General features: G+C 41.4%; 1 protein-coding gene across 16 annotated transcripts in view; it reads left to right on the top strand.

Annotated features, from left to right (window-relative positions):
- Positions 1 to 23,116, top strand: part of TMPO (thymopoietin) — a 43,735-nt gene that overhangs the window by 17,165 nt on the left and 3,454 nt on the right. Inside the window, exons 2-10 of one of the 16 annotated variants that reach the window (XM_039495119.1) lie at positions 6,474 to 6,600; positions 11,017 to 11,199; positions 15,160 to 15,260; positions 19,085 to 19,204; positions 19,320 to 19,415; positions 19,971 to 20,081; positions 20,901 to 21,005; positions 21,098 to 21,211; positions 21,333 to 21,427. In XM_039495119.1, the coding sequence (XP_039351053.1) occupies positions 6,474 to 6,600; positions 11,017 to 11,199; positions 15,160 to 15,260; positions 19,085 to 19,204; positions 19,320 to 19,415; positions 19,971 to 20,081; positions 20,901 to 21,005; positions 21,098 to 21,211; positions 21,333 to 21,427 (1,052 nt within the window). Of the gene's footprint in view, positions 1 to 6,473; positions 6,601 to 11,016; positions 11,200 to 15,159; positions 15,261 to 19,084; positions 19,205 to 19,319; positions 19,416 to 19,967; positions 20,082 to 20,900; positions 21,006 to 21,097; positions 21,212 to 21,332; positions 21,428 to 23,116 lie in introns of all 16 variants that reach the window. The other 15 variants (XM_039495109.1, XM_039495135.1, XM_039495130.1 and 12 more) reach the window with 15 other exon arrangements.

The raw sequence follows: 23,116 nt of genomic DNA, 5'->3' as shown, positions 1-23,116 counted from the left end.
CAAAAATCATTTATTAATCTAATAAACAGTGGGGGGATGAACATTGGATTTGGGACTGCCACAGCCTAAAAGTGAAGCACTTCTACACATATCTAACGTGAGAAGTGCGGGGTACACGGTCGCTCTGCTCTGGTTCAGTGACAGTTCTCACGGCCCCTACCACCCCTCCGTCTTGTACTTTTGGGTGAAGGGGGGCCAGGACTTCTTGGCGGGGGAGGGTGATTGCAGAGACACTGCAGGGGGGCCCTGTCCTCCAGCCTGCAGTCCTGCAGGACATCAACAAGGCGACGAAGCGTGTCCGTTTGTTCCTTCATGAGACCAAGCAGCGTTTGGGTGGTCTGCTGGTCTTCCTGCCGCCACCTGTCCTCACGTTCCATGAGTGTGCGATGCTGCTCACATAGGGTCTCCCTCCAGTGTTTCTGCTCTGCAGCCTCTGCTCGGGAGCAGGCCATCAGTTCAGCGAACATGTCGTCCCTAGTCGTCTTCTTTCGCCGTCTAATCATTGCCAGTCTCTGTGAGGGGGATGCCGGGGCAGTCCGGGAAGGAGCCGAAGCTGTGTGATGGGGAAAGTTAGTGATTTCCTTGTACAGATACATTTTTGCGAACAGTGAACACCGTCTAGTCAATTTCTATGAAGACCGTACCGGACAACAAGTGTCACGTGGTCTCCAGAGAAGCACAACATTTTGGCCTACGCTCTGATTGGCTGCGCCATTGCACAGGAGAGCGGAGAAGTCGGGAGAGATAGCAGAATCCGTCTAACAGAGAGTCCTGGTAAGCCTTACAGTACATTATGCTTATCAGTTAACGGATAGCTGTGCCGTCGTGCTAAAGGCAATCTGGAAATCAGATACTATGACCCTTTTGCAGCCACTCCCGACACTGCAGGGGAAAGATCAATGTATGCTTTTCCTGTGTGGCCTACAGCACGTGGCTGCTAAGCGAGGGGCTTTGTTATGCAAAGTATAAGTAAACCATTAAGAACAGTAACTATTCGCTAATTGCCCTAATTAGATGCAGCACTTCAGTAACGAGATTACCCTGAGGCGTGTCTCTCGAGTGCAGAAAGAAAGGATGTTAAGGGAAGCACTTCACCGACCGGGACCCTACGCGGCCATGCTGGTAGAGGCGATGGTTCCCCTGTATCTAAGGATGTCGTGGCGTGGAAGAGTGAGCTTCACCGGAGGACCAAATAAGGCACCTCTTCCTCGAAACCTCCTGCAGAGGGTATTTGAGGAACTGTTTGAAGCATTTGTGGAATTGTCCATGGAGGACTATTGTTCCATCCCATTCTGTGTGGACCTACTGTTCGTTTAGTTTCCCTTTAAAAACTTTTAGATATAGTATTTATAGATAGAATTTCTATTTTTGGTATACATGTTTTCGAACAAATAAATATTTTCTTGTTTATACGACTTACCGCCTGATCCTTCCCCTGACTCTGAGTCCGGGTTCACGGCCGGTGAGGGTTGGTAGGGGATCTCTGTGAGGGTGAGGAACAGATCCTGGCTGTCAGGGAAAGCGGCATTGTGTTCGCTGTCGCCTGCGCCTTCCTCCACGGACCCTTCGTCGTCTTCCCCATCGGCGAACATCAAGTAGGAACTGTCCTGGTTCACTATGCCATCCACTGAGTCCACGGTCACTGGTGGGACAGTGGTGGCAGACCCACCGAGAATGGCATGCAGTGCCTCGTAGAAGCGGCATGTCTGGGGCTGTGCTCCGGAGCGTCCGTTTGCCGCTCTGACTTTTTGATAGCCTTGCCTCAGGTCCTTGACTTTCACGCAGCACTGCATCGCATTCCGGCTGTATCCTTTCTGTGTCATGGCTTGGGAGACCTTCTCGAAGGTCTTTGCATTACGCTTGTTGGAGCGCAGCTCCGACAGCACAGACTCCTCGCCCCACACAGCGATCAGATCCTGGACTTCCCGGTCTGTCCATGCTGGGGATCTCTTTCTATTCTTGCATTGGGCTGACTCCTCTGCTGGAGAGCTCTGCATCGTTGCAGGTGCCGCGGAGCTCGCCCCGATGTCAAAGCAAGAAATGAGATTCTAACTGTCCAGACAGGAAAAGGATTTCAAATTTTCCCGGGTCATTTCCTGTGTGGCTGCTCAGAACATCCAAGCTCGGACTGCTGTCCAGAGCGTCAACAGAGTGGTGCACTGTGGGATAGCTCCCGGAGCTACTAAGTTCGATTTGCATCCACACCTAGCTTAATTTGAGCTAGCAAGTGCGAATTTAGCGTTACTCCACCTGTCGGGGTGGAGTACCAAATTTGAACTAAGGAGCCCCCTAGTTCGAATTAAATGGCTTCCTGGTGTGGACGGTTGAGCGATTAGTTCGAATTAACACTGCTAAATTCGATTTAAGATCCTAGTGTAGACCAGGCCCAAGTCTCCGCTCCAGAGCCCAAGAAGATACATATTACTCTGTGGAAAATCCAGAGCAACTGATAACCAACCAGTTTCAGTTGAGATGCTGGAACTATCAAACCCCGGCACTAATGCCCCCTTTAATTTTATTTAAAGTAGTGTGATCCCTAAAATAAGAGCAGATTTGCTTGCAAATTTATACAAGGCTAAAAGCTGCTCTGAATCAACAGCTAGACAGTTGCTGGAACTCTGGCAGAGAAGGCTAAGTGGGGGGAAAACTAGACACTGTCTCTTGCATCTCCTCTGCTGATTAAGTGCTTACATGGAATCTGAGCCTGTTCTGGGGAGACCCAGGCCTCTGAAGTTCTAAGGCAGGGGCAGGGCTTCTGCAGCCTTCCTCCCTCAGTGGGGCAGCTCCCAGAAAGCAGTGACAGTATCTCAATAGCAAAATCTCCGAGGCCTGGCACAGATAACTGCATCGGCCTGAGATCAGCAAGCAGTGGCTCCCTTTCTCCTCTCCCCTTCCCCACAGCAGGCGGAAGCATGGTATCAAAGAGTCAGCAAAGCTTCCCACCCAATCACCAAAGTCCACATTCTCAGCCACATTCTCAGCGGAGCAGCTGTGCACTGCTGCTGCAGTGGCAGAGAGCTACTGACAGGGATCCAGGGACAAGGTGTGCCTAGTACAGGGCCCCTGAGCCCAACCCCTTCCTCCATTCCTACCAGCAGTGTAGTCTATTGCAGCAAACAGACCAAGGACTCCCTTTGAACATTCAGGGTTGGAGCCTGGTACCCATCACATCTCCAGGCCACATGCAGGAATCTCACTTGAACGAAGTATGAGACCCTGGGAAGCCCCCTTTTTGACCCAGTCCAGTACAAACCTTTTACAGGAAAAGACAGCTGTGCAAAAGGGTAACCACAAGGACCACCCACTCCCCTCCCCAACCCCCAGGAACCAGAAGTCTGAAGTTTCTCTCTCCTTCTGAGGAGGAGGATCAAGGGGAGGCATAAGAAAGTGGTCTCTCAGCTGTTCAGACCCCTCTAGTTGCCCCACATAACACTACAAAAAAAAAAGAAAATGTTCTCTTATCCCATCTTCTGAAGAGTCTGATTCATGGGATTCCTCTAGTTGGCACACAGTGAAATCAGTTTCCCTCAAGCTGCATAATTCTGCAGAGTGTAGCAGGGCAAATAATACTCAGCACCTGGTTCCCCTGCTCACATCCATGGAGTATAATGGCAGATACAGTCCTCCAGAGAGAAGCTCACCTCCTGATGCCTTTGACTGCGCATTCCTTTTGCCCATTTGCTCCCTAAACATTAAAGTCAAAATAGAATGTTGCGGCTGACTGCTCTGAAGGCAAAATTAGATAATTGAGAATGGGAACTATGCCCAAAGGGGTGTCATCTCCTGGTAAAGAAATTTAGTCTCTCAGCAGTAGCTCTATTTGCCTCCAACTGGAATCACAAAGTTTTAGCATTGTTCTTTCTGGTTGGTTCACAACCAAGGCAACAGATACCTTCTTACAAAGATGACCAAAAAGTTCCCCCACTTTTCCTCTCCTTACCAGAATGCTTCAGGAGAGAGAGTAGCACTGGTAATTCTGGTATCCCCAGTTTGGCCATGAAGGGCTGGTTCTCTGATCTCCTTGACAAAGTATGAATACCTCCCATGTGCTTTCCATTCAGAAGAGAGATGATCTTACAAGGGCTACTAGATAATAAAGTACAAGAGCATTTTGTCTTTCTGACCTGATCTGTGGTGAAGATGCACTTTGAGAGATCTGGATCAGAATCCAGACAGTCCGAGCCTAGCTGCCTGGTTCTTGAACAGAGCCTCTGAGGCCAAAGAGATTTAGTGTGCCAATATCCACAACTTCAGCTTCCAGAAATAAATATACTAATTCAGCATATTTATGGACCCATTTGAGGTTTAAACTACTGATGCTAGGGTTGCGCCCCCCCTCCCCCCATTTGCATCAATACCACGTTTTCTCAGATTTCTTCAAAATGTACTTGGATTAGGCCTGGCACTTCAGGCTCTCAGAGGTCAGGTTGCTGCTTTGTCTAGAATCCTTAGTGCAGTAGATAAGTAGTGAATTTCATCTTCCCCAGATGTCCAGCTTTTTAGCACTTTTCTTACAAGAGCAACATCTTCCTGATATGCATAAAGTTCTCATACTGAATCTTACCTGGTGATCTCAGTGCCATTATAGACCCTGCATTTGAACCACTCATTAAGGTGTCTCATTACTATCTAACCATTAAAGTGGCCTTTTTTTTTTTATGATAGTCTTGCCTGAGCACAGGATAGCTGATTTAGGAACTCTGTCCAGCTCCATTGCACTCCAAAGACAAATTTTGGTATTCTTTGGATGTCTGCAGACCTCTCAAGTGCATATTCATCACACAGGTCAGGTCAGAAAGACAAATGTTCTTGTACTTTATTATCCAGTGTCAAAGGGAAAGGGTTTTTTTGTTGTTTTGGGGGTTCCCCTCCCCCAGGTGGCTGAGATGCTGCATCTCGGAAGCATACTATAAAAGTCAAAAAGCCTAATTCCATTTTCCAATATCAGAGCTCACTCCACTAGAGCTGTGGCAACTTCATGAGCAGAAATATCATTTGCCTCACACAAGAAAATCTGTTAAAACAGCTATCTGGTCATCTGTTTATATCGCCTTTGAATTCTACAAGCTGGACATCCTGTAATTGGATGCTGATTTGGTAGATAGGTGCACCTCACTAGTGTCACAAACGATCAGGAAAGGGTTATCCTATCCCCTTTAACATCTGTACATAGCAGTATATGGTCCTCTTTTCCCCATCTTAGTGGACACAGCTATAAAATCCTTATTTCACTGATCTGCCATGTACTTCATTACAAGCAAGAATAGGAAAATTTATCTGTATCTTACCTGAAAACTTTCTTTCTTGGAGTAAGGAGGTCCTCACATCCCTCCCACCCTGAATGGGCTATTCATTGGAAAAGGATAGCAAATTATTGGCATTCAGTTAGTTATTCACTGAAATCCTTGCTTTGCAGGAGGCTTTTTTCTGTTTAGTCTTAATACTTTACTTACTTTTTTCCTCTCAGATATAGAGGAAAATTAGCTTTTTCTAGGCTATGGAAGTGTAGCAACTGGCAGTTTTTCAGAGGTGAAGCCACAGCTCTCCTGCCTCTGACAGGGTTGGTTAGTCTCCAAGGCTGTGGAGAGCAGAGTACCCAATGTTATGGATCTGCAGGCTTCGTTACTCCAAGAAAGGAAATTTTCAGGTGAGACATGAATACGTTTCCTATTGAGGAATAGTGCAGCTTGGCAGAGAGTTATAAAAGTTGTAGACAGTGACTGTTTGCTGATTGCCCTGGCTTTGTCTGCAGTGACCAACCTAGAATTTCACCAGTGGTAGCAATAGTGGCAGCAATAATGTAGATAGGATTTGGGGATTTTTTTTTACTAAAATGTATGTAACTCTCCAGGGAATGGTGGGGACTGGCAGGAGCAGAGTAGCTCATGAGCCCATTACTACTGTAAGAGGAAAGAGGTGCTCGAAGGCCCAAAACTTCCTGTGTGTCCACAAGGGTAGTGGAGTCCTGCAAGGTCAGGATGGGTAGGTGTGCAGATATGCTACTGGAAACTAAATACACACAGAGCTTGTGGGGTGTGACGGCAAAGGTATTTTTCAGCTTGATGGGCTAGTAAGTGTAGTCTTCAGGCAAATAGGCGTTGGGGAAGTTTCCAGACCTGATCTATCCATTGTAGAAAAGATAAGACCTATGATGCCTGTGCATAGAAGATAAGAAAAATGTGTAGGATCTGATCTCCGAGGCTCTTAAAACACACTGTTCTTTCACGTCTAAAACTGGACAATTGGCCTATGTTCATTTAAGACTTCCATGCTGTGTGAAATATTTTTATCTGGTATTGATAAAGGTAACACTACTAAACAAAAATGAGTGAATATCAAAACTGCTGTCCTCTATTGCTTCAGTACAGCCCATATGCATTCCCTCTACTCCTTCAACAGGGACAAAGACTTTGGTTTTGTAATGCGTGGAGAAATGGTGTACATTTTTTTTTCTTTTTCTTTTCCCTTTACAGAAAGCCACAAAGAAAACAGACAAGCCCAGGCTGGAGGAGAAAGATGACCTAGATGTAACAGAGCTCAGTAATGAAGACCTTCAAGAGCAACTTGTAAAATATGGAGTGACCCCTGGTCCAATTTTAGGTAGGTAAAAGATATCAAATACTACTGATTTATTATGTATAATTACATACAACTATTGCATCACATAAGTAATATATGGTCTGTGCTGCAGAGCTTACAGTGTAAAGAGCTAATACGGTAGTCTAGATTTTCTGTGAAGTATTATTTAAGTAAAATAAAATACACTTCTGGTTCTTTAACAGAAAGTAATTAAAACAACCATTGCTAAACAGTTTGTACTCCAAACAGGTAATTTAACTTAAATACCCATACATGTGAAATTAAACAATTTACATTAATGAGAAGACTAACTGTACAACCTTAGAATTAGTGGATTGATTTTAAATCAACAAATAGCATACCTCGATTTATATCTATTTTAATCTTGTTTTGCTTTTGTACTTTAGTTACTTCCCTAAAAAGAGGCTAATTGGTTGTAATCCATTAAAACATGCTCTACATTGCCAAGAGGCCCATTCAAACAAATTTAACAGTGGTTAGGCTCTTGGTGTGCTGCCTCTCATGCTGACCGATATTGTCTCATTTCCTTTCATTTCCCAGTCAGACTCTGTATCCATCTTTTCGTGACTGATGCTTTATTTATTTGCTAGATTATTTTTACTTGTGATTTGTGTCAATCTCTATTTGGATGAAAACTGGAATGCAATTAAAAATGCACAAAACCACAGTATTTGCTTTTTTTGTTTAAAAAATAAAGCTACCTTAAATGTGCTGGATACACAAGGTAAAATAAGTTTATCAAAATGTATCTTGCATTTAAAACTGACTGTAGTTAGGTCAACTGATTTGTTTCTGGTCATCAGATCCTTCCAAGATTTTTAGAACTGTAGCTCTCATCCTTTCCCACCTAGTTCATGTTTGTAGTTTGGAAGAGGAAGATAAACTTTCCTGCTGTTTCAACTCCATTTCAATTTATTCAGTTCAGTTACTACTTCAAAGCTGACACATTCATGAAGAAAGCATGTGCAGAAGAGGCTCTTGCTGTCAAAAGATAGTTCAGTACTTCAACAAACTCTGGTTCCAAGTGCTTTGCCAGTGACTTCCACCAGGTCAGTCATTTGACTGCCTTGGAAACTTCAGCGTCAAACATCTACTGCATAATATTTTATCTAATATAATCTATTAACATAATTTACAGTAAGTTTAGGCCTAAACATAGGTTGTCATACCTTCAAATTTAATTTTAAATAGGCTTATTTTTATAAAAATATTTAGATCATCTGATTTTTAAAAATCACTTTCATCTGCCTTGTTCAGAACACTTCCCCCCTCTCCCCCCCCCCCATAGTCTGAACAAATATAATTCATGGAGTAGGTTTGAAAAACTGGGTATTAGACCTCCATATATCCAATAATTTATATATCTTTCTGTGGCTCATGACCTTCATTGGTCACCTGCACAGCAGACTGACCAGTCAGGAGAGAATTTGCATTACTCAGCAAGCTGGCTTGAAGAAAACATGATGCACAGTAATGTTAGGGAGCTGTTGGGAAAGCAGAGGTGGAAACTCAAATTTAAACGCTTTCACACTGCAATTCCCTGTTATAAGTTTGTTTATTTTGGTTTTTTCTTCCCTCTCCCTGAAAAATCCCTTTACTAGTCTTGGGGATGCATATTCAAATCGCAGAATGTGACTGCAGTGAGATGGTGCCAGTAGTCTCTTTAAAACACCAAAGATTGAACTTTCCTACTCTAAACTGCTTGCTATTGGAAGACTCCTTCCCCAGTTGATAGGGAATAGAATCAAACATCTGAATTGCTGGTGTAGGTATATACTTAGCCTGTTTCGTATCCTCTGCAGCAGAGCTCTAATGGAACTGTTAACTACAGAGATACGTTAGTCCACACTGCCTGTCTCAGATTTTTTTGTGCTGACTTTCTGTCCCAAAGTATGCAAAAACATACGTAAAACCCTTGAAGTAACGCTGGAGGAAGAGCCACCTGCAAAATCCAAATGCTTAACCTATAATTGGGAAGATTCTTTAATTTGAATTGGAACAGACATGGTGACTTACCAAAAATGGATCACACTGTCTTGAGAAAGTCACTGCCACTCCATCTTGGCAGAAAACTTGGTAGGCTAATGCTTGAGTAGAAACAAAGCAACATCAGCTACTTTCAGGGCATCGACAGGCTCCATGGGGTTTGCATGAGCATCTCTGATATGGAAGAGATGCACTAGACCTCGTACATCTTCAGGCTATAAAATTTTTGTGGGTAGAAACTCCACTTTGAAAGATCTCTGTAGTCATCAGCTGCCTCTTTAGGTATCCTGTGTTTCATAGCTGGAATAATGGACTACAGTGTTGTCTTGTATTTATACTATACCTAGTGGAAGTGGGCATCCAGGCCCAACAGTTGGCACTACTAAGTATTAAGTGGGAAAGCTCTCTGGACAAGAAGTTAGGAAGGCTCTAATGTCTGAATCGATTCAAGAAGAATATAAGCCATACTCAAAATCTTTTATAAATCCAATAGTTCTAAAGTTTCTTAGTAAACAACAAATACAAGAGAACTAATGCAATAGGGGTAAATAGATTCAGGGCAAACTCATAAGATGCTCGCTAAATTCCTTGAAGCAGACAGAATGATTTGATAGTATATTTCTGTTTGCAGAAAGCTGGATGCTTACCACATTAGATGAATGACTTCTGGATATAGCCCAGAAGGAATATGAGAAATTGATCAGAACTCTCAAATGCAGATTTAAACTTCAAATAGCCCATAAAAGAAAGCGAGTAGGAAGGAAGTAATGCTACTTTAGATATTTTTAATAGAAACTGTTTTCTTGCTTGCTAATCTTGGTTCATAACTGATCGTGTGGGAAGAGAGAAATAATTTATCTGAATTACTTTTAACAAGCTTCTGAGAGGCAGACACTGATGTACACCCTAGTAGCCATCTCCCAGAGATTTTCTCTCCTATAGATCTGAAGGAGATATGCCTTACCTACCTATCTATACCACTTGCAGGAGGTTCCTTCATTAAACAGCATTTGTCTGTCTAGCCACAGCTCCTTGAGTACTTTCATAAAAGTACTGATATTTCTGATTGTGGCACCTGATAGGAAATGATTTGCCTGTCCCTCTTATAGGAAGTTGTTTAGGGTCCCCCCCAGAAACTAGCCAATAGCTGCCAACTGTGTACAGACCAGATCCTGGAGAAGCTGAAAACTGCTATTTAGGAGGTCCATGATTCCTTTAATTATTGTGCCTCTAGGGGTTGATTTTGTGTATGGATAACCTAACAGTAGACCAAATTCTTTTTGATACTTCCACACTTTCTCCTCTTATGCCATGGATGTCAGGCATTTGCCCAAGTGGCATTCTTTACTTTCAATGACTAATTCTGGGGGCAGAACCAAACCTGTGAGCAAGCTGAAGACTGACAGGCAGATCTGTGCCCCTTACTAGTTGAAGAAAAGAGAGTCTTAGCTCAGTATTAAGAACATAATAAGAACATAAGAAAGGCCATACCGGGTCAGACCAAAGGTCCATCTAGCCCAGTATCTGTCTACCAACAGTGGCCAATGCCAGGTGCCCCTGAGGGAGTGAACCTAACAGGCAATGATCAAGTGATCTCTCTCCTGCCATCCATCTCCATCCTCTGACGAACAGAGGCTAGGGACACCATTCTTACCCATCCTGGCTAATAGCCATTTATGGACTTAGCCACCATGAATTTATCCAGTCCCCTTTTAAACATTGTTATAGTCCTAGCCTTCACAACCTCCTCAGGTAAGGAGTTCCACAAGTTGACTGTGCGCTGCGTGAAGAAGAACTTCCTTTTATTTGTTTTAAACCTGCTGCCTATTAATTTCATTTGGTGACCCCTAGTTCTTGTATTATGGGAATAAGTAAATAACTTTTCCTTATCCACTTTCTCAACATCACTCATGATTTTATATACCTCTATCATGTCCCCCCTTAGTCTTCTCTTTTCCAAACTGAAGAGTCCTAGCCTCTTTAATCTTTCCTCATATGGGACCCTCTCTAAACCCCTAATCATTTTAGTTGCCCTTTATTAATAAGTCTTCCTTTTTACCCACCAACAACTAGACAATGAAACTAACTTGTCACTTGCATGACTGATTGGGGAAGGGACACTTATGGCTCAAGCAAAGATCCAGCATGCTCTCTTCATATTATAGCGTGTCTCAAGGAATCTAAGTTTAGATAAAACAGGTGAGTAGAATGCTCTGACGTTGTTGGCTGTTGTTTTTTTAAGCAGGCACATCCTGTGAGTAGCTTTTTACTTTCTAAACCTGTTTGGCCAAACAGACAGAAGCAAGTCGTAAGAGAAGTAGCCAGTAAGACCGCCAAGGGTCTGTAAACCAGGAAGGTCCAACGTTGGAGTCAAGTAAAGGTGCACAATCTATCTTAATTCTTTTGAATATATTTTCTGCCTTGTTACAGCTACTACAAGAAAGATCTATGAGAAGAAATTGCAGAAACTGAAGGAACAAGGCCCAGAGTTGGGGTCTTCGACACCTCTACCAACAGTTTCTTCATCAGCTGAGAACACCAGACAGAATGGAAATAATGATTCTGACCAGTACAGTGATAATGAAGAAGGTAAAACTAAAGAGGAAACTCAAAGTAAATATAAATTGCTTGAGTTAAGTTAAGAATGAGTACCGTATAAGCCGGTTCGTTTATAAGACGACACCACCCAAGATGGATAAATAAAAATGGAAAATTTTTATAACCCGTTCATAAGCTGACCCTATAATTCAGGGGTCAGCAAACTTTGGCTCCCAGGCCATCAGGATAAGCCACTGGGGAGGTAAACCTAAGTAAACAAAGTGTCCCAGTGCACCAGCTGCTTACCCTGACTGGGAGAGGGAGCTGGGAGTCACAGGAGTAACCCCTGTGACCACCCTCCCCATAACCCCATCTCTAGTCCGAGACTCCCCATCCCATCCCTTCCCACCTTATCTGCGGGAGGGCCAGGGGACAATGTCTCTGACCTGGCCGCAGCCTGCTCCGGTGGGCCGGGCTGGGTGGCGTGGCCGCAGCCTGCTGTCTCAGCTTGCTGATCTACTTAAAAAGGCAGTGTACTTAGTGGTGTCAGTGTACTTAAAGAGGCAGTGTGCTCCACACAGTCAGTGTCTCTCTCTCTCTCTCTCCCCGCCCTCCCCCGGCACTTTGGAAAGTGGAGGGAGTGGTGCGCTCCAGTGGGATAGCGTGGGTTCATCATCACATTCAATTTCCGCAGGGAATGTTTGCAGCCACTGCCACGCGTCTATTATGTCTCCTCCCTCATTTTTGCTGCCTTGCAGAGTGTGAGGCTACGTTAACAACAATGTGTTAACCCTTGAGGGCTCAGCTGAGTGCTAGATCATCATTTAGCAGCAAGGCATTCCCTGGGAAAATCCCACTCTCTTCTACCATCTGACTCCATCACTTCAACCAAGATTCACAATCATTGCTGTGTACAGTATTAAATTATTTGTTTAAAACTTGTACTGTGTACACTTGTGTGTGCACACACACACACTTTTTTTTTCTCCCTGGAACCTAAACCCCTCTCCCGCCCCATTTACATTAATTCTTATGGGGAAATTGGATTCACTTAACATCGTTTCACTTAAAGTAGCATTTTTCAGGAACATAACTACAATGTTAAGAGAGGAGTTACTGTAGACCATCCCTGACAGGTGTTTGGAGATTACACATCCTCCCTAGGCAATTTATTTCAGTGTTTAAGTACCCTGAGAGCTAGGAAGTTTTTCCTAATGTCCAACCTAAACCACCCTTGCTGCAATTTAAGCCCATTGCTTGTACTATCCTCAGAGGTTAAGGAGAACAATTTTTCTCCGTCCGTCCTTGTGACAACCTTTTTAATGTACTTGAAAACTTATCATGTTGTCCCTCCCAACCCCACCCCGCCCACTCAGTCTTCTGTTCTCCAGACTAAACCAACCCAGTTCTTTTTCTTCCCTCATGTCTTCTAGACCTTTTATCACCTTTGTTACTCTTCTCTGGACTTTCAGGAAAGATGTGGACAAACTGGAGAAATATGCTCCCTGGAACTGGACACACTGCTCCAGTTGAGGCCTAATCAGTAGAGTAGAGCAGAAGAATTACTTCTCGTGTCTTGTTTGCAACACTTCTGCTAATACATCTCAGGGCTTGGCTACGCTCGAAACTTCAAAGTGCTGCCGTGGGAGCGCTTTGAAGTGTGAGTGTGGTCACAGCGCCAGCGCTGGGAGAGAGCTCTCCCAGCGCTGCATGTACTCCACCTCCCCGTGGAGATTAGCTTGCGGCACTGTTTACACTGGTGCTTTACAGCACTGTATCTTGCAGCGCTCAGGGGGGTGTTCTTTTCACACCCCGGAGCGAGAAACTTGCAGCGCTGTAAAGCGCCAGTGTAGCCAAGGCCTCAGAATGATGTTTGCTTGTGTGGTTTTGTGTGTGTAAGTGTTACACTGTTGACTCTTATTTAGCTTGTGATTCACTATGACCCTCCAATCCCTTTCTGCAGCACTCCTTCCTAGGTAGTCATTTTCCATTTTATGTGTGCCACTGATTGTTCCTTCCTAAGCGGAGTACTGTGCATTTGTCCTTATTGAATTTCATCCTGCTTACTTCAAACCATTTCTCCAGTTTATCCAGATCATTTTGAATTTTAATCCTGTCCTCTGAAGCACTTGCAAGCCCTCCCTGCTTGGTATGATCCGCAAACTTTTTGAGTGTGCTTGTTGCCATTATCTAAATCATTGATGAAGATATTCCCTGCGGGACCCCGGATCCAGCTTGACTCTGAACCATTGATAACTACTCTCGGAACGATTTTCCAACCAGTTATGCACCCACCTTATAGTAGCTCCATCTAGGTTGTATTTCCCTAGTTTATGAGAAGGTCATGCGAGACAGTATCAAAAGCCTTAAAATCAAGATGTACCACATCTACCCTCCCCCTCCTCCCAATCCACAAGGCTCATTTTACCCTGTCAAATAAAGCTATTAGGTTGGTTTGACAAAATTTTGTTCTTGACAAAGCCGTGTGACTGTTACTTATCACCTTAGCTTCTAGGCGGTTGCAAATTGATTGCTTATTTATTTGCTGCATTATCTTTCAGAATATTGCAGAAATAGAAACTTTTTGTTCACACTAAAATGAGTAGCTATGGACTTTCTATAGATTCAGGGTAAAACTGACATAAGTGAAACTTGAATCCAATCAGGGAGCAAATCATTCTGTCTGCTTCAAGGAATTTAGCGAGCATCTTATGGTGACTAGTAACTGCGGTGTGCAGTTACTAGTCACCTGCTAGCATCTTAAGGTAGCCATCCTGCAGCAAGAAAACTTCAGGACCAGACTTCAAAGAGAAACTGCTGAGCTCCAGTTCATCTGCAAATTTGACACCATCAGCTCAGGATTAAACAAAGACTGTGAATGGCTTGCCAACTACAGAACCAGTTTCTCCTCCCTTAGTTTTCACTCAACTGCTAGAACAGGGCCTCATCCTCCCTGATTGAACTAACCTCGTTATCTCTAGCGCGGCTCCCAGCGCTGTACGGTATTCCCCACAGGGAGGTGGAGTACGGACAGCGCTGGGAGAGCTCTCTCCCAGCTCCCAGCGCTGGCGCTTTGACTACACTTAGCGCTTCAAAGTGCTGCCGCGGCAGCGCTTTGAAGTGCTAGTGTAGCCATAGCCTTAGTATAGAAACAGCATGAGGTTTCCTTCCTCCACTTGATCCTAGGTCTCTTGGTTCTCAGTTTGAAATCCTTTTCAAAGAGGGACTGAGGTGGATTAACTATGCCAATGGGAGAGCTCTCTAGCCAGTTTAGCATCTTCATTAAATGTAAGTGTAGACTTGCTCAGGAGGAGGAGTTGGACTTTGGAGGAGGAGTCCTGACCTGAAAAGTTTGGTCAGTAATGCTGCTTGGAAGTGTATGGTGAGAAACTTTTTGCTTTGAATCTATGAGTACTAGAAAGCACTTTATCTTTTAAAATAATTTCTGACTTTTTTATTCCTCATATTTTGAGTACTAGAAATCTTTTTATAGTTAATAAACTTGTTTTATCTAATGTAGCATGTTTAAGTTGAAATGTGTAGGTAACACCATTTAAGGTGGCAAGTTTTGTGTGTATATTATTTCCTTAAAGGAATAATGGACTTTGTATATTTGGACTGCCCAGGAGAGCTGGGTATACAAGACATACATTTCCTGGAAAATCCAGGGCTGAGAGCATTTTGGAGTCACCCTGCAGTATAACCATGGCTGGTGAGAGCAAGGATGAGACTGGCAGGCTGGGGTTACACAAACCCATCTGGAGTGACCTGCATACTGGCAAGCGGTATGTCACAATGCGAACTTGCCTATATTAGTTATATTAAGAGAATATTACAAGTTATAACTCAACCATTCTGGCAGCTAAAATGGTCTATTTTAATGAAGTGCATTATTTGGGTTATGTTATGGTCTTGACCGTTACTTAAGATAACCACTTTTTTTTTCCTAGGTAGAATGTTAGTAGGCTCTCCTGTTTGATTTTGGCTCTTTCAGTTGCCAAAGAGTAATGGTGACTGATTGACTTTTATTCTCAGATCCCAAGGTAGAGTTCAGACTTGAGAAGAGAGAACCACTGAAAGCCAAGACAAAGACTCCAGTAACACTCAAACAAAGAAGAGTTGCTGAACATAATCAGGTATCTTTATTTTAATGGCATTTTCTTACCAACTTGTAATTGTGAGTATACTTGCAGTAGCTGAATTTTTCATATTGCTCGACTAATATTCGCATATGGTTAATATCTTAAGTGGGCTAAACTGTTTATCACAAGTTTTCCAGGAATCGTGCAGTAATTAACCACAACCCAAGTCTTAGCTAATCCTGGAGCTATTTTTTAATATTTTGCCTACTCAGTAACAATGAACTTTAGCAGAATATAGCTGCTAATCTTAGCTTTTGCTTTTTTCTAAGGTATTATAGGCAGCACTGCTGTAGTTAAGGTTGCATAACACTTTCCATTATAAAACCATTTTCAGTGACTTATAGATTTGCCAAATTACTGACATTTCCTTGTTGAATGTCTCGAAGAAACATTTTTTGGAACCTTCAGCAAAACCAGCTCTGTAAAGTTCTCTTAGAACAAAGTTAAGGAAAATAATTGTTTGCTTAATTTAAAATATCCTGGTATCTGTTTGAGAGGCTTTAGTGCCTCTGTGCTTTAGAGTGAGGACGTAACCTCCCCACCAATTTTATCCTAAGAAAAGAACATATTATGCGTGGAAAAAGTCTGCAGTTGTATGGTCAAATACTATCAATGCATACACATATGAGCACTTACTAACTTCTGAGTGCCTCACTTTGAAATGCTAATACACTCTAGCTTGCTTAATGAAGGCTTTTTGTGTTTGGGTTTTAGGGTGTTTAGATTCATTTCTTAACAAATGAGTTGATCATGTGGACTTCAGGAGTTTGATGTATCAAATACCTGTAGCTAATCAACCCTTGTGAAGTTAGCATATCAATGTGAATATCCTTTTGTCCAGATTAGTGTATTTCATCAGATGATCCAGTTCTGGCTGGTAGTAGTGTAGTGGCCTGACTAACATTTCTTTTTGCTGAAGAAAGGTAGTGGAATCATTGTAGAGCAACTATTTGAGTAACTGGCTTTTGCAGAACTTTGCGATCTGTGCTATGTTGATACGGGTGGGCTGGCAGTATGAGGGGACAAAATAGAAAAATTTCTTTTAAAATGGTGTTTCAACCACTGATACTAGTGCACACTGCTCTGAATCTTTCCTTTCTCTGGAATTTGTCACCAATGGCTGTTTCAGAAATGGTGAACTCTTACTAATTTTGTCTGATACCTTTTTGAAACAGACATACAAGTACCACTTAATTTTTGTCTGGGCTGGGACATGCATAGACATATGGTAATGTAACTTATTGTCACAACTGTTCCAGTTCACTTTGATGGGAATCAAAATCAAGGAGTCCTACTGAAACACTTCTGCTCTTTCCAGTTGAAGCAAACATTCAAAATTGTTGACCGCACAATATTATTTTAAAGGATATTTAAACAATCAGCCAAGAATCCTTTTTAACTGAATACTTCAAGTTAGATTCCTAAATAAGTTGCCTGATTTCCCTCCCTCCCGCTCCCAAAAAAAAAAAAGTATCGATGCTCTTCCAGCAGCTCCCACTGATTTCAATGTGACAGATGTTGGCATGCCCAAATCTCTTGAAAAATCAGGCCTCTATCCTGGAATGTGCATATTTTTTTTTTTTCAAGAGAGAGCAGGCCGACATCTGTCTTGTTGAAATCAGTAGCATCCTGTCATAGAACCATAATGGGAAATGAAGTTAAGATAGAGTGTTGTGAAGTCATTGCCTTAATGTCCATTTCATTAAAATGTGTCCCTTGAATGGACCCACTTGGCAAAATAAACATGCCTGTACTCAGAACAAACCCCTTCTCTCCCAGGACCCCAAGAGATCAAATATTCCTTGCAGTGTCACCTGAATGTCTTTTTATCTTAGCAGTTTTATCAAACCAACAGGAGAAATATATGTGAAAACACCCTCAGAAAACAACCTGCTTTCACAACCTCCTAGATTAAACAAATAAGTGTTAATTTGACTTTCTTGCCTGATCTCTTGAGGCATCTAAGACCCCAAACAAAGTAGTTCAAATGCATCTGGTCTGCCAAAATAGTACTCCACTGAGTCTGAAATCTGCACCTATATGATCCAGTGCTAATTCAGCTGGTATCTTATCCAATTCACCAGGTTGACTCAGAATAGTAAAACTCTTCACACACGTCTTTCAAAATTATGACTATTTATTGGTTTAAACCATCATAACCCTCTCTTTAGCTAGGCTGACCTGGACCTATTAATATTCTTTAAAATCTAGTAAATGGAAATGCTAAATGCCCACAGTAGAAGCTGAAAGTACTTTGAGTGGTTAAAGCTGCAAACAATATAATCTAAAACCTGTAACAGGCAAAGATTTATGAATGAACTTCAGTAAAGTACAGTAAGCTTCCAAAATTCTGTCCTTTTTAGGAAAGGACATAATCCAAAATTTGTGGGGAGCAGAGAAGATGGGGTTAGATTTGAAAGGAAAATTGTTTAATTTGAGAAGAGGGGTTTTTTTTCCTTACAATTTAAAGAAATATTGCCAACAGTTTAGGCTCAGATTTAGCCTACTCCATGAAATTTAGGATCTAGTGGGAAGTAATGTTTTCTCAAAATCCAATTAAAAGTTCACTACTTAGTAATTGAAAAGTTTAGGAGACTATAACTTGTCTTACCTACATAAAAACTTGTACTCCTACTGGATTTGTAGCAACAATAAACAAGCAATTCCGTGCCTCTTTCCCCCCCCCCCCAAATGTGTTAGGAAGAGCTATCTTATAAATGATAACAAACTACCAAACTTCCTGAATTTATATTTATTTATTAATTAAAAGGAGAATGTGCACGTTACATTTGTTTTGCTACTGGCTTCAGATTATTGCTCACTCTTTTTTAACTAGTGTAAACGTCTTTTCCTCAAATAGGTGGGTTTTTTTTTAACTGTTTAATATTAGCTATTTTATGGATTTGGGATTTTTAATTGTGTTTCAAGTTGCCAGTGTAAAACTGCAGTTTTTTATGCTGCTTCTGTAGATTTGGGGTCTTTCCTCACTCTGAGACTTAACCTGAAAATGATGTTCCCAGTTACTTAAACCCACAATACTATTACTGTGGTGAATGACCTCATTCCTCCAATGGATATAAAGTCATTAGAATAAGATTTAACTTAGGAGTTTTCCAACATTAGTATGACACTTGTTTTTAGTATCTAATGGACTGGTTTAGGTTTGACTAATTGTCTCTCAAGTCTTGGCCATAAGGAATGGGCAAAGCTTAATTTATGGATATAAAACTTGTTACAGTTATGGGGGGAACTTTCAAAGGCACAGATGGTGGTTAGGCAAACAATTTCTGATCAATTTCAAACTGCTGTATTTGTCTTTGGAAACCTCCCTATCTTGTGTTCAGAGGAGATAAAACTGCATCTGAGTAGAGGGTTTTGGTAACACCTCTTCCCACAGATGCACAAGAGGTTTGTTTTTACCTATGCAGATGAGATATCTGGGTTAAATGTAAAATGGCATATCACTCATCAGTGGTTTTCCAGGTTCAAGCCAGAGATCAGGTTTTAGCCAGTGATGATGTAAACCATTTATACTCTACACTTACTGGAGATGATAGCCGTCACTTTTTGTTCTGATAATCATAATACGTTGTCTGTTCAGCTCCATATAAATAGGAAGCCTCTTAAGTGTAGTGTTGAGTATAATCACTTGATATCCAATATTAATGCAGGTATTCTAGAAGGCAAGATATTTGGAAAGCAAGTGTGCTACACACCTACATCTGGAATATGCATACTTGTATGGCTTTTAGTTATGGACACTTCAGTGTTGGGACATGGCTTTTATATGCTTGCTAATGTATTTGATGCTTGTATAGAACTATTCTCAAGATGGAATAACTGAGGCTATCTGGACAAGTGGATCTTCAAAAAGTGGACCTCTTCAGGCAGTTTCTAGGGAGTCTACAAGAGTATCAAGAAGAACACCAAGGAAAAGGGTGATGAGAGGCTTATTGCAATTTAGACTCGTTTTACTTTTTCCTGAGATTGTCAGGGCCCTAGAGACTATTTTTTACACTCACTGTTTTTGTTTTGTTTTTTTTAAACAAACAGGTGGAAACTACAGCACAGTTGCCTGTAGATGATGCAGTAATGTCAGAGGGTACTCCCATAGCTGAAACTATAGTGGCTTCAAGCAACGAGACCCTAGTAAATATATCTAATAAATTATACAAGTGGTATCCTTCTGTAATGTACCTTTTAACTTACACTAGAAAGTGTTTTCACTTTAAACAAATCTAACTCTACTTGATAGCCCCCAATACTTAATGTATTTTTACTTTGTCAGATATGCTTCCCTCTCCATTTTATCAGTCTTATATAAGCATATGTTCTTGCACTAACCCCTGAAGCCTTCTGCTGCTGGCCTGGTCTGAGCCAGTATGATAATTCCTATCTTCTTAAAAGTGGAAGATTGGGGAACTTCAGTACCACAGCCTTCATGGAGGGTCCATTTTTATTTAACATGTGCAACAAACCTGCCTTGAGGGTTTGTGAGCTTCTGTCACTAAACAGCTTGAAGGAAAAAAAAATACTGAAACTGTCACTAATGTATTTAGAATGTTCTTCCAAAGTAGCTCCTCTTAAATCATCACTTTTATTTTTTTTCTGAGTGATAACTTTTAGTACCCAAATGTTTAACAAAGATTTTGTTTTTCTTTTGTATTTTGGTTAATTGAGTCTGAACAATTTGAATCTCAGCAGGTTGTCAATAGGGTGCCTGGAAATTTCAAGCATGCAGCTCCTACACTGTCAATCAGTGAATTCTCAGACTTGCCCAGAAGAACACCAAAGAAACCATTGATGACAGCTGAAGTAAATGAATTAAAATTTAGATTATTATTTCTGGACAGAGTTCTTGTATTTATTTATTCATTCCTGCAGAAGTGGGAATGAGGGTGTAGTTCTCTAACAGGTGGCACGAGGGTATTCGGATCAAACTAGCATTATATTATGGCTTGACTGATGAATGTAAAGTTTAAAAGTTTTTGGCCAATAAAACACTTGCTTAGTTTTGAGCCATTCTGCATTTCTGGGGTCATGTTTGCTGTTTTTGTGCTCCTTCTGTCATCAATGTAGCATGTTGTGTGGGTTTTTTTGTACAATTCCTTGTCAAGTTAGTTGAACAGAGAGAGAGTACATGGCTCTTGAATTTTGAAAAATTGATCAAGTCTGTGGCTTAATTTAGAGCATTAAATAGCAGGATTATTTTAAACCAAAAGCCTCCAAAATAGCTAACATGCCCCTGCTTCTAGAGTGTTTGACTATATTATCTCTGGAAATCTTTTTCTATGCTAAAAATTTTAGACCTGATATTGTATGCTATTCTGCAGCATTACTATTTTCTTAATAGAAATCAATAGGATTTATCACTTTTTAGCATTGCTCATTTTGAATACAACTCATTCTTAAAAATAGATAAGAAATCTTTAATTAAAAACTAGTGGCTCTGCTTTCAGATGTGTCCACATATGTGAAATGGGCTACCTCATTTGCTTACAGAGATGATCTGACACCATTTCACCATGTTGGTAACTGAGCACTGAGCTGATACCCATTTAAATTTATTAAAAACGAGTGTTTACTGTCTCAAACCCAATAAGCCTTTGCAGTCAGTGTTTTGCTATATTGCAGCACTTTCGCTTACCACAGCAAGAGGAAACAGGTCATCCTCATAAACATACTGTTAACTTTGGTCACACACAATCCAGTGATCTACTCAACACAGCCATGATAGAGGTGATGACTAGTCCCTTTTGATCATCTGTATTGTTGTCTGATTGGTGTATAAGTACTGCATAAGTAACAACAAAGTATTCTTCATGTTGAAGGAAACTGAGGACAACGCTGAATGCATCTGGACACCAAAAATCACTAGACAGCTGCCAGTAACAAAGCTTAAACCAACAATTAAAATCCAGGAAAGACTTCTTAAAATTCACTGGGTGAACCAAATTCTCCCTTTCAAATCACCTAGGGTTATGGTCACTCTAAATATCTATACTAGAGGGGAAAAAAAGCTATTGAGTTTGGTAAGATTTATAATTCTTCTATTTGTTCCTATAGGTGGTGGAGAAAACACCAGCAGAAGAACGAAGAGTAGAAAGAGATATTCTTAAGGAAATGTTCCCATATGAAGTATCAACACCTACAGGAATTAGGTACAATTAAAGCATTTTATGTTTTACTCAAGTTTAATTAGGTTGTATTGCTAGGAAATCTCTAAGAATTAATCAGTATTCTGTGGCTTAACCTCACAGGACACCATAGAGCTAGGTGGCACGCCTTTCTGCATATAACTGTTAATTTTAACTTACCCCATTAGAACTAAAACTGAATTTACCTGGGCTAACAAGAGTTTGCTCTAGTATCACAAACTTTATTGAAAAGTGGTATGATTTAGGCTTCAGATACTAAAAGTAAATAAGCCTTTTATAAACAGAATTAGTTCAGGTAAGGAATCTTCTTTTTAAAATGACGCACATTAAACCAGTTTAATTTCTTCTGAAATGAAGTCCAGTATTCCACCATGGGATTTTAAATAATAAAAATGGTAAAACTTTAAAAACTTATTTGAGGCTAAAAATATCCTGTTAGTTTGTGTTCCAGGCAGAAAGATATGCACAGGTCCAGGACACATTTTTTAAAAAGTACTGCTTCAGCAGAGCACTGAATTCTGTAGCCATAATCAGCTTAATGGTCCATATAGGGACCAGACACTGGACTGACATTGGTCAGTACCAGCTGCTTCAAAGGAAAGTGCCAAAAAAGGGGAAAAAAAAATACAAAATTATGGAATAACTTTCCTTTCTTTTCTAATGTCAGTTAGTGATTGCCTTATGCACTGAAGCATGAAGGTATAGGCATCCTGTCTAATGTAACTAGATGTTCTTATCTGTATAGAACTTCCAGTCCTAAATCCTACTTAAATCTTTTTTTAGCTTTTGGCCACAATATCTTGAGACAGAGTTCCCTGAGTCAGTAGGTGTGGTGTGTGTGTTTTTTATTTAAAAGGGATTTTACTCTAAAAGCATGTTGCCTTTTGAATTCCATTAAATCTCCTTTCCTTATTGTATAATGTAGGCAGGTAAAAAGAAATGTCTGACTTGACTTCTCCATACCATTCATTATTTTGCATTCTTATATTATATGCCTCGTATTTAAGGTTCCTTAGTTTATAAGATAGTCTCTTTCGAGGTTCAACATACCAAAGACTTTGTATGCTTCCTGATTCCCATCACTTATTAATATACTCTCTCTCATTCTTGTGCATCCAAACACTTTTTGTTTTTGATCTCAGCTTGTTCAACAGTAACACCTAAAGGCCAGAGCCCTATTGTGGTACAAACACCTAACAAAGGTGGTCTGTGCCCAGTAGCTCTTATAAATAGACAACACTGGCAACTGCACAGACTGGAAGTGTAAGATGATAATGAGATCAGAGTAACAGACTTTCATTGAGCTACCTGCATTGGTGCCCATATCTTTTCCTTAAAGAATGGTTGTACAGGGAAAAGCTTTGTTATGGCATGTTGGGGGAATGGGGGGTGGTTCCCGGTTAGTCAAAAATTCTGGTTAACTAAGAGTTATATTTATCAATGGAGGGAGGGAGCTTATGTGTGGGAGGGGGCTCAGATGGGTGAGGGAGTTTGGGTGCAGGAGGGGGCACAGGAGAGGGTTTGGGGTGCCAAATCTGGTGGCACTCATCTCAGGCGGCTCCCCGCAAGCGGTGACATGTCCTTGCAGCTCCTAGGTGGAGGCATGGCCAGGCAGCTCTGCACACTGCCTGTGCCGACAGACACTACCCCCACAGTTCCTGGCCAATGGGAGCTGCAGAGCCCCAGTGCATG

Source organism: Mauremys reevesii, linkage group 1 (genome assembly GCF_016161935.1).
Source record: "Mauremys reevesii isolate NIE-2019 linkage group 1, ASM1616193v1, whole genome shotgun sequence".
NCBI lineage: Eukaryota > Metazoa > Chordata > Testudines > Geoemydidae > Mauremys > Mauremys reevesii.
This window is presented reverse-complemented; position numbering and strand designations above follow the sequence as displayed.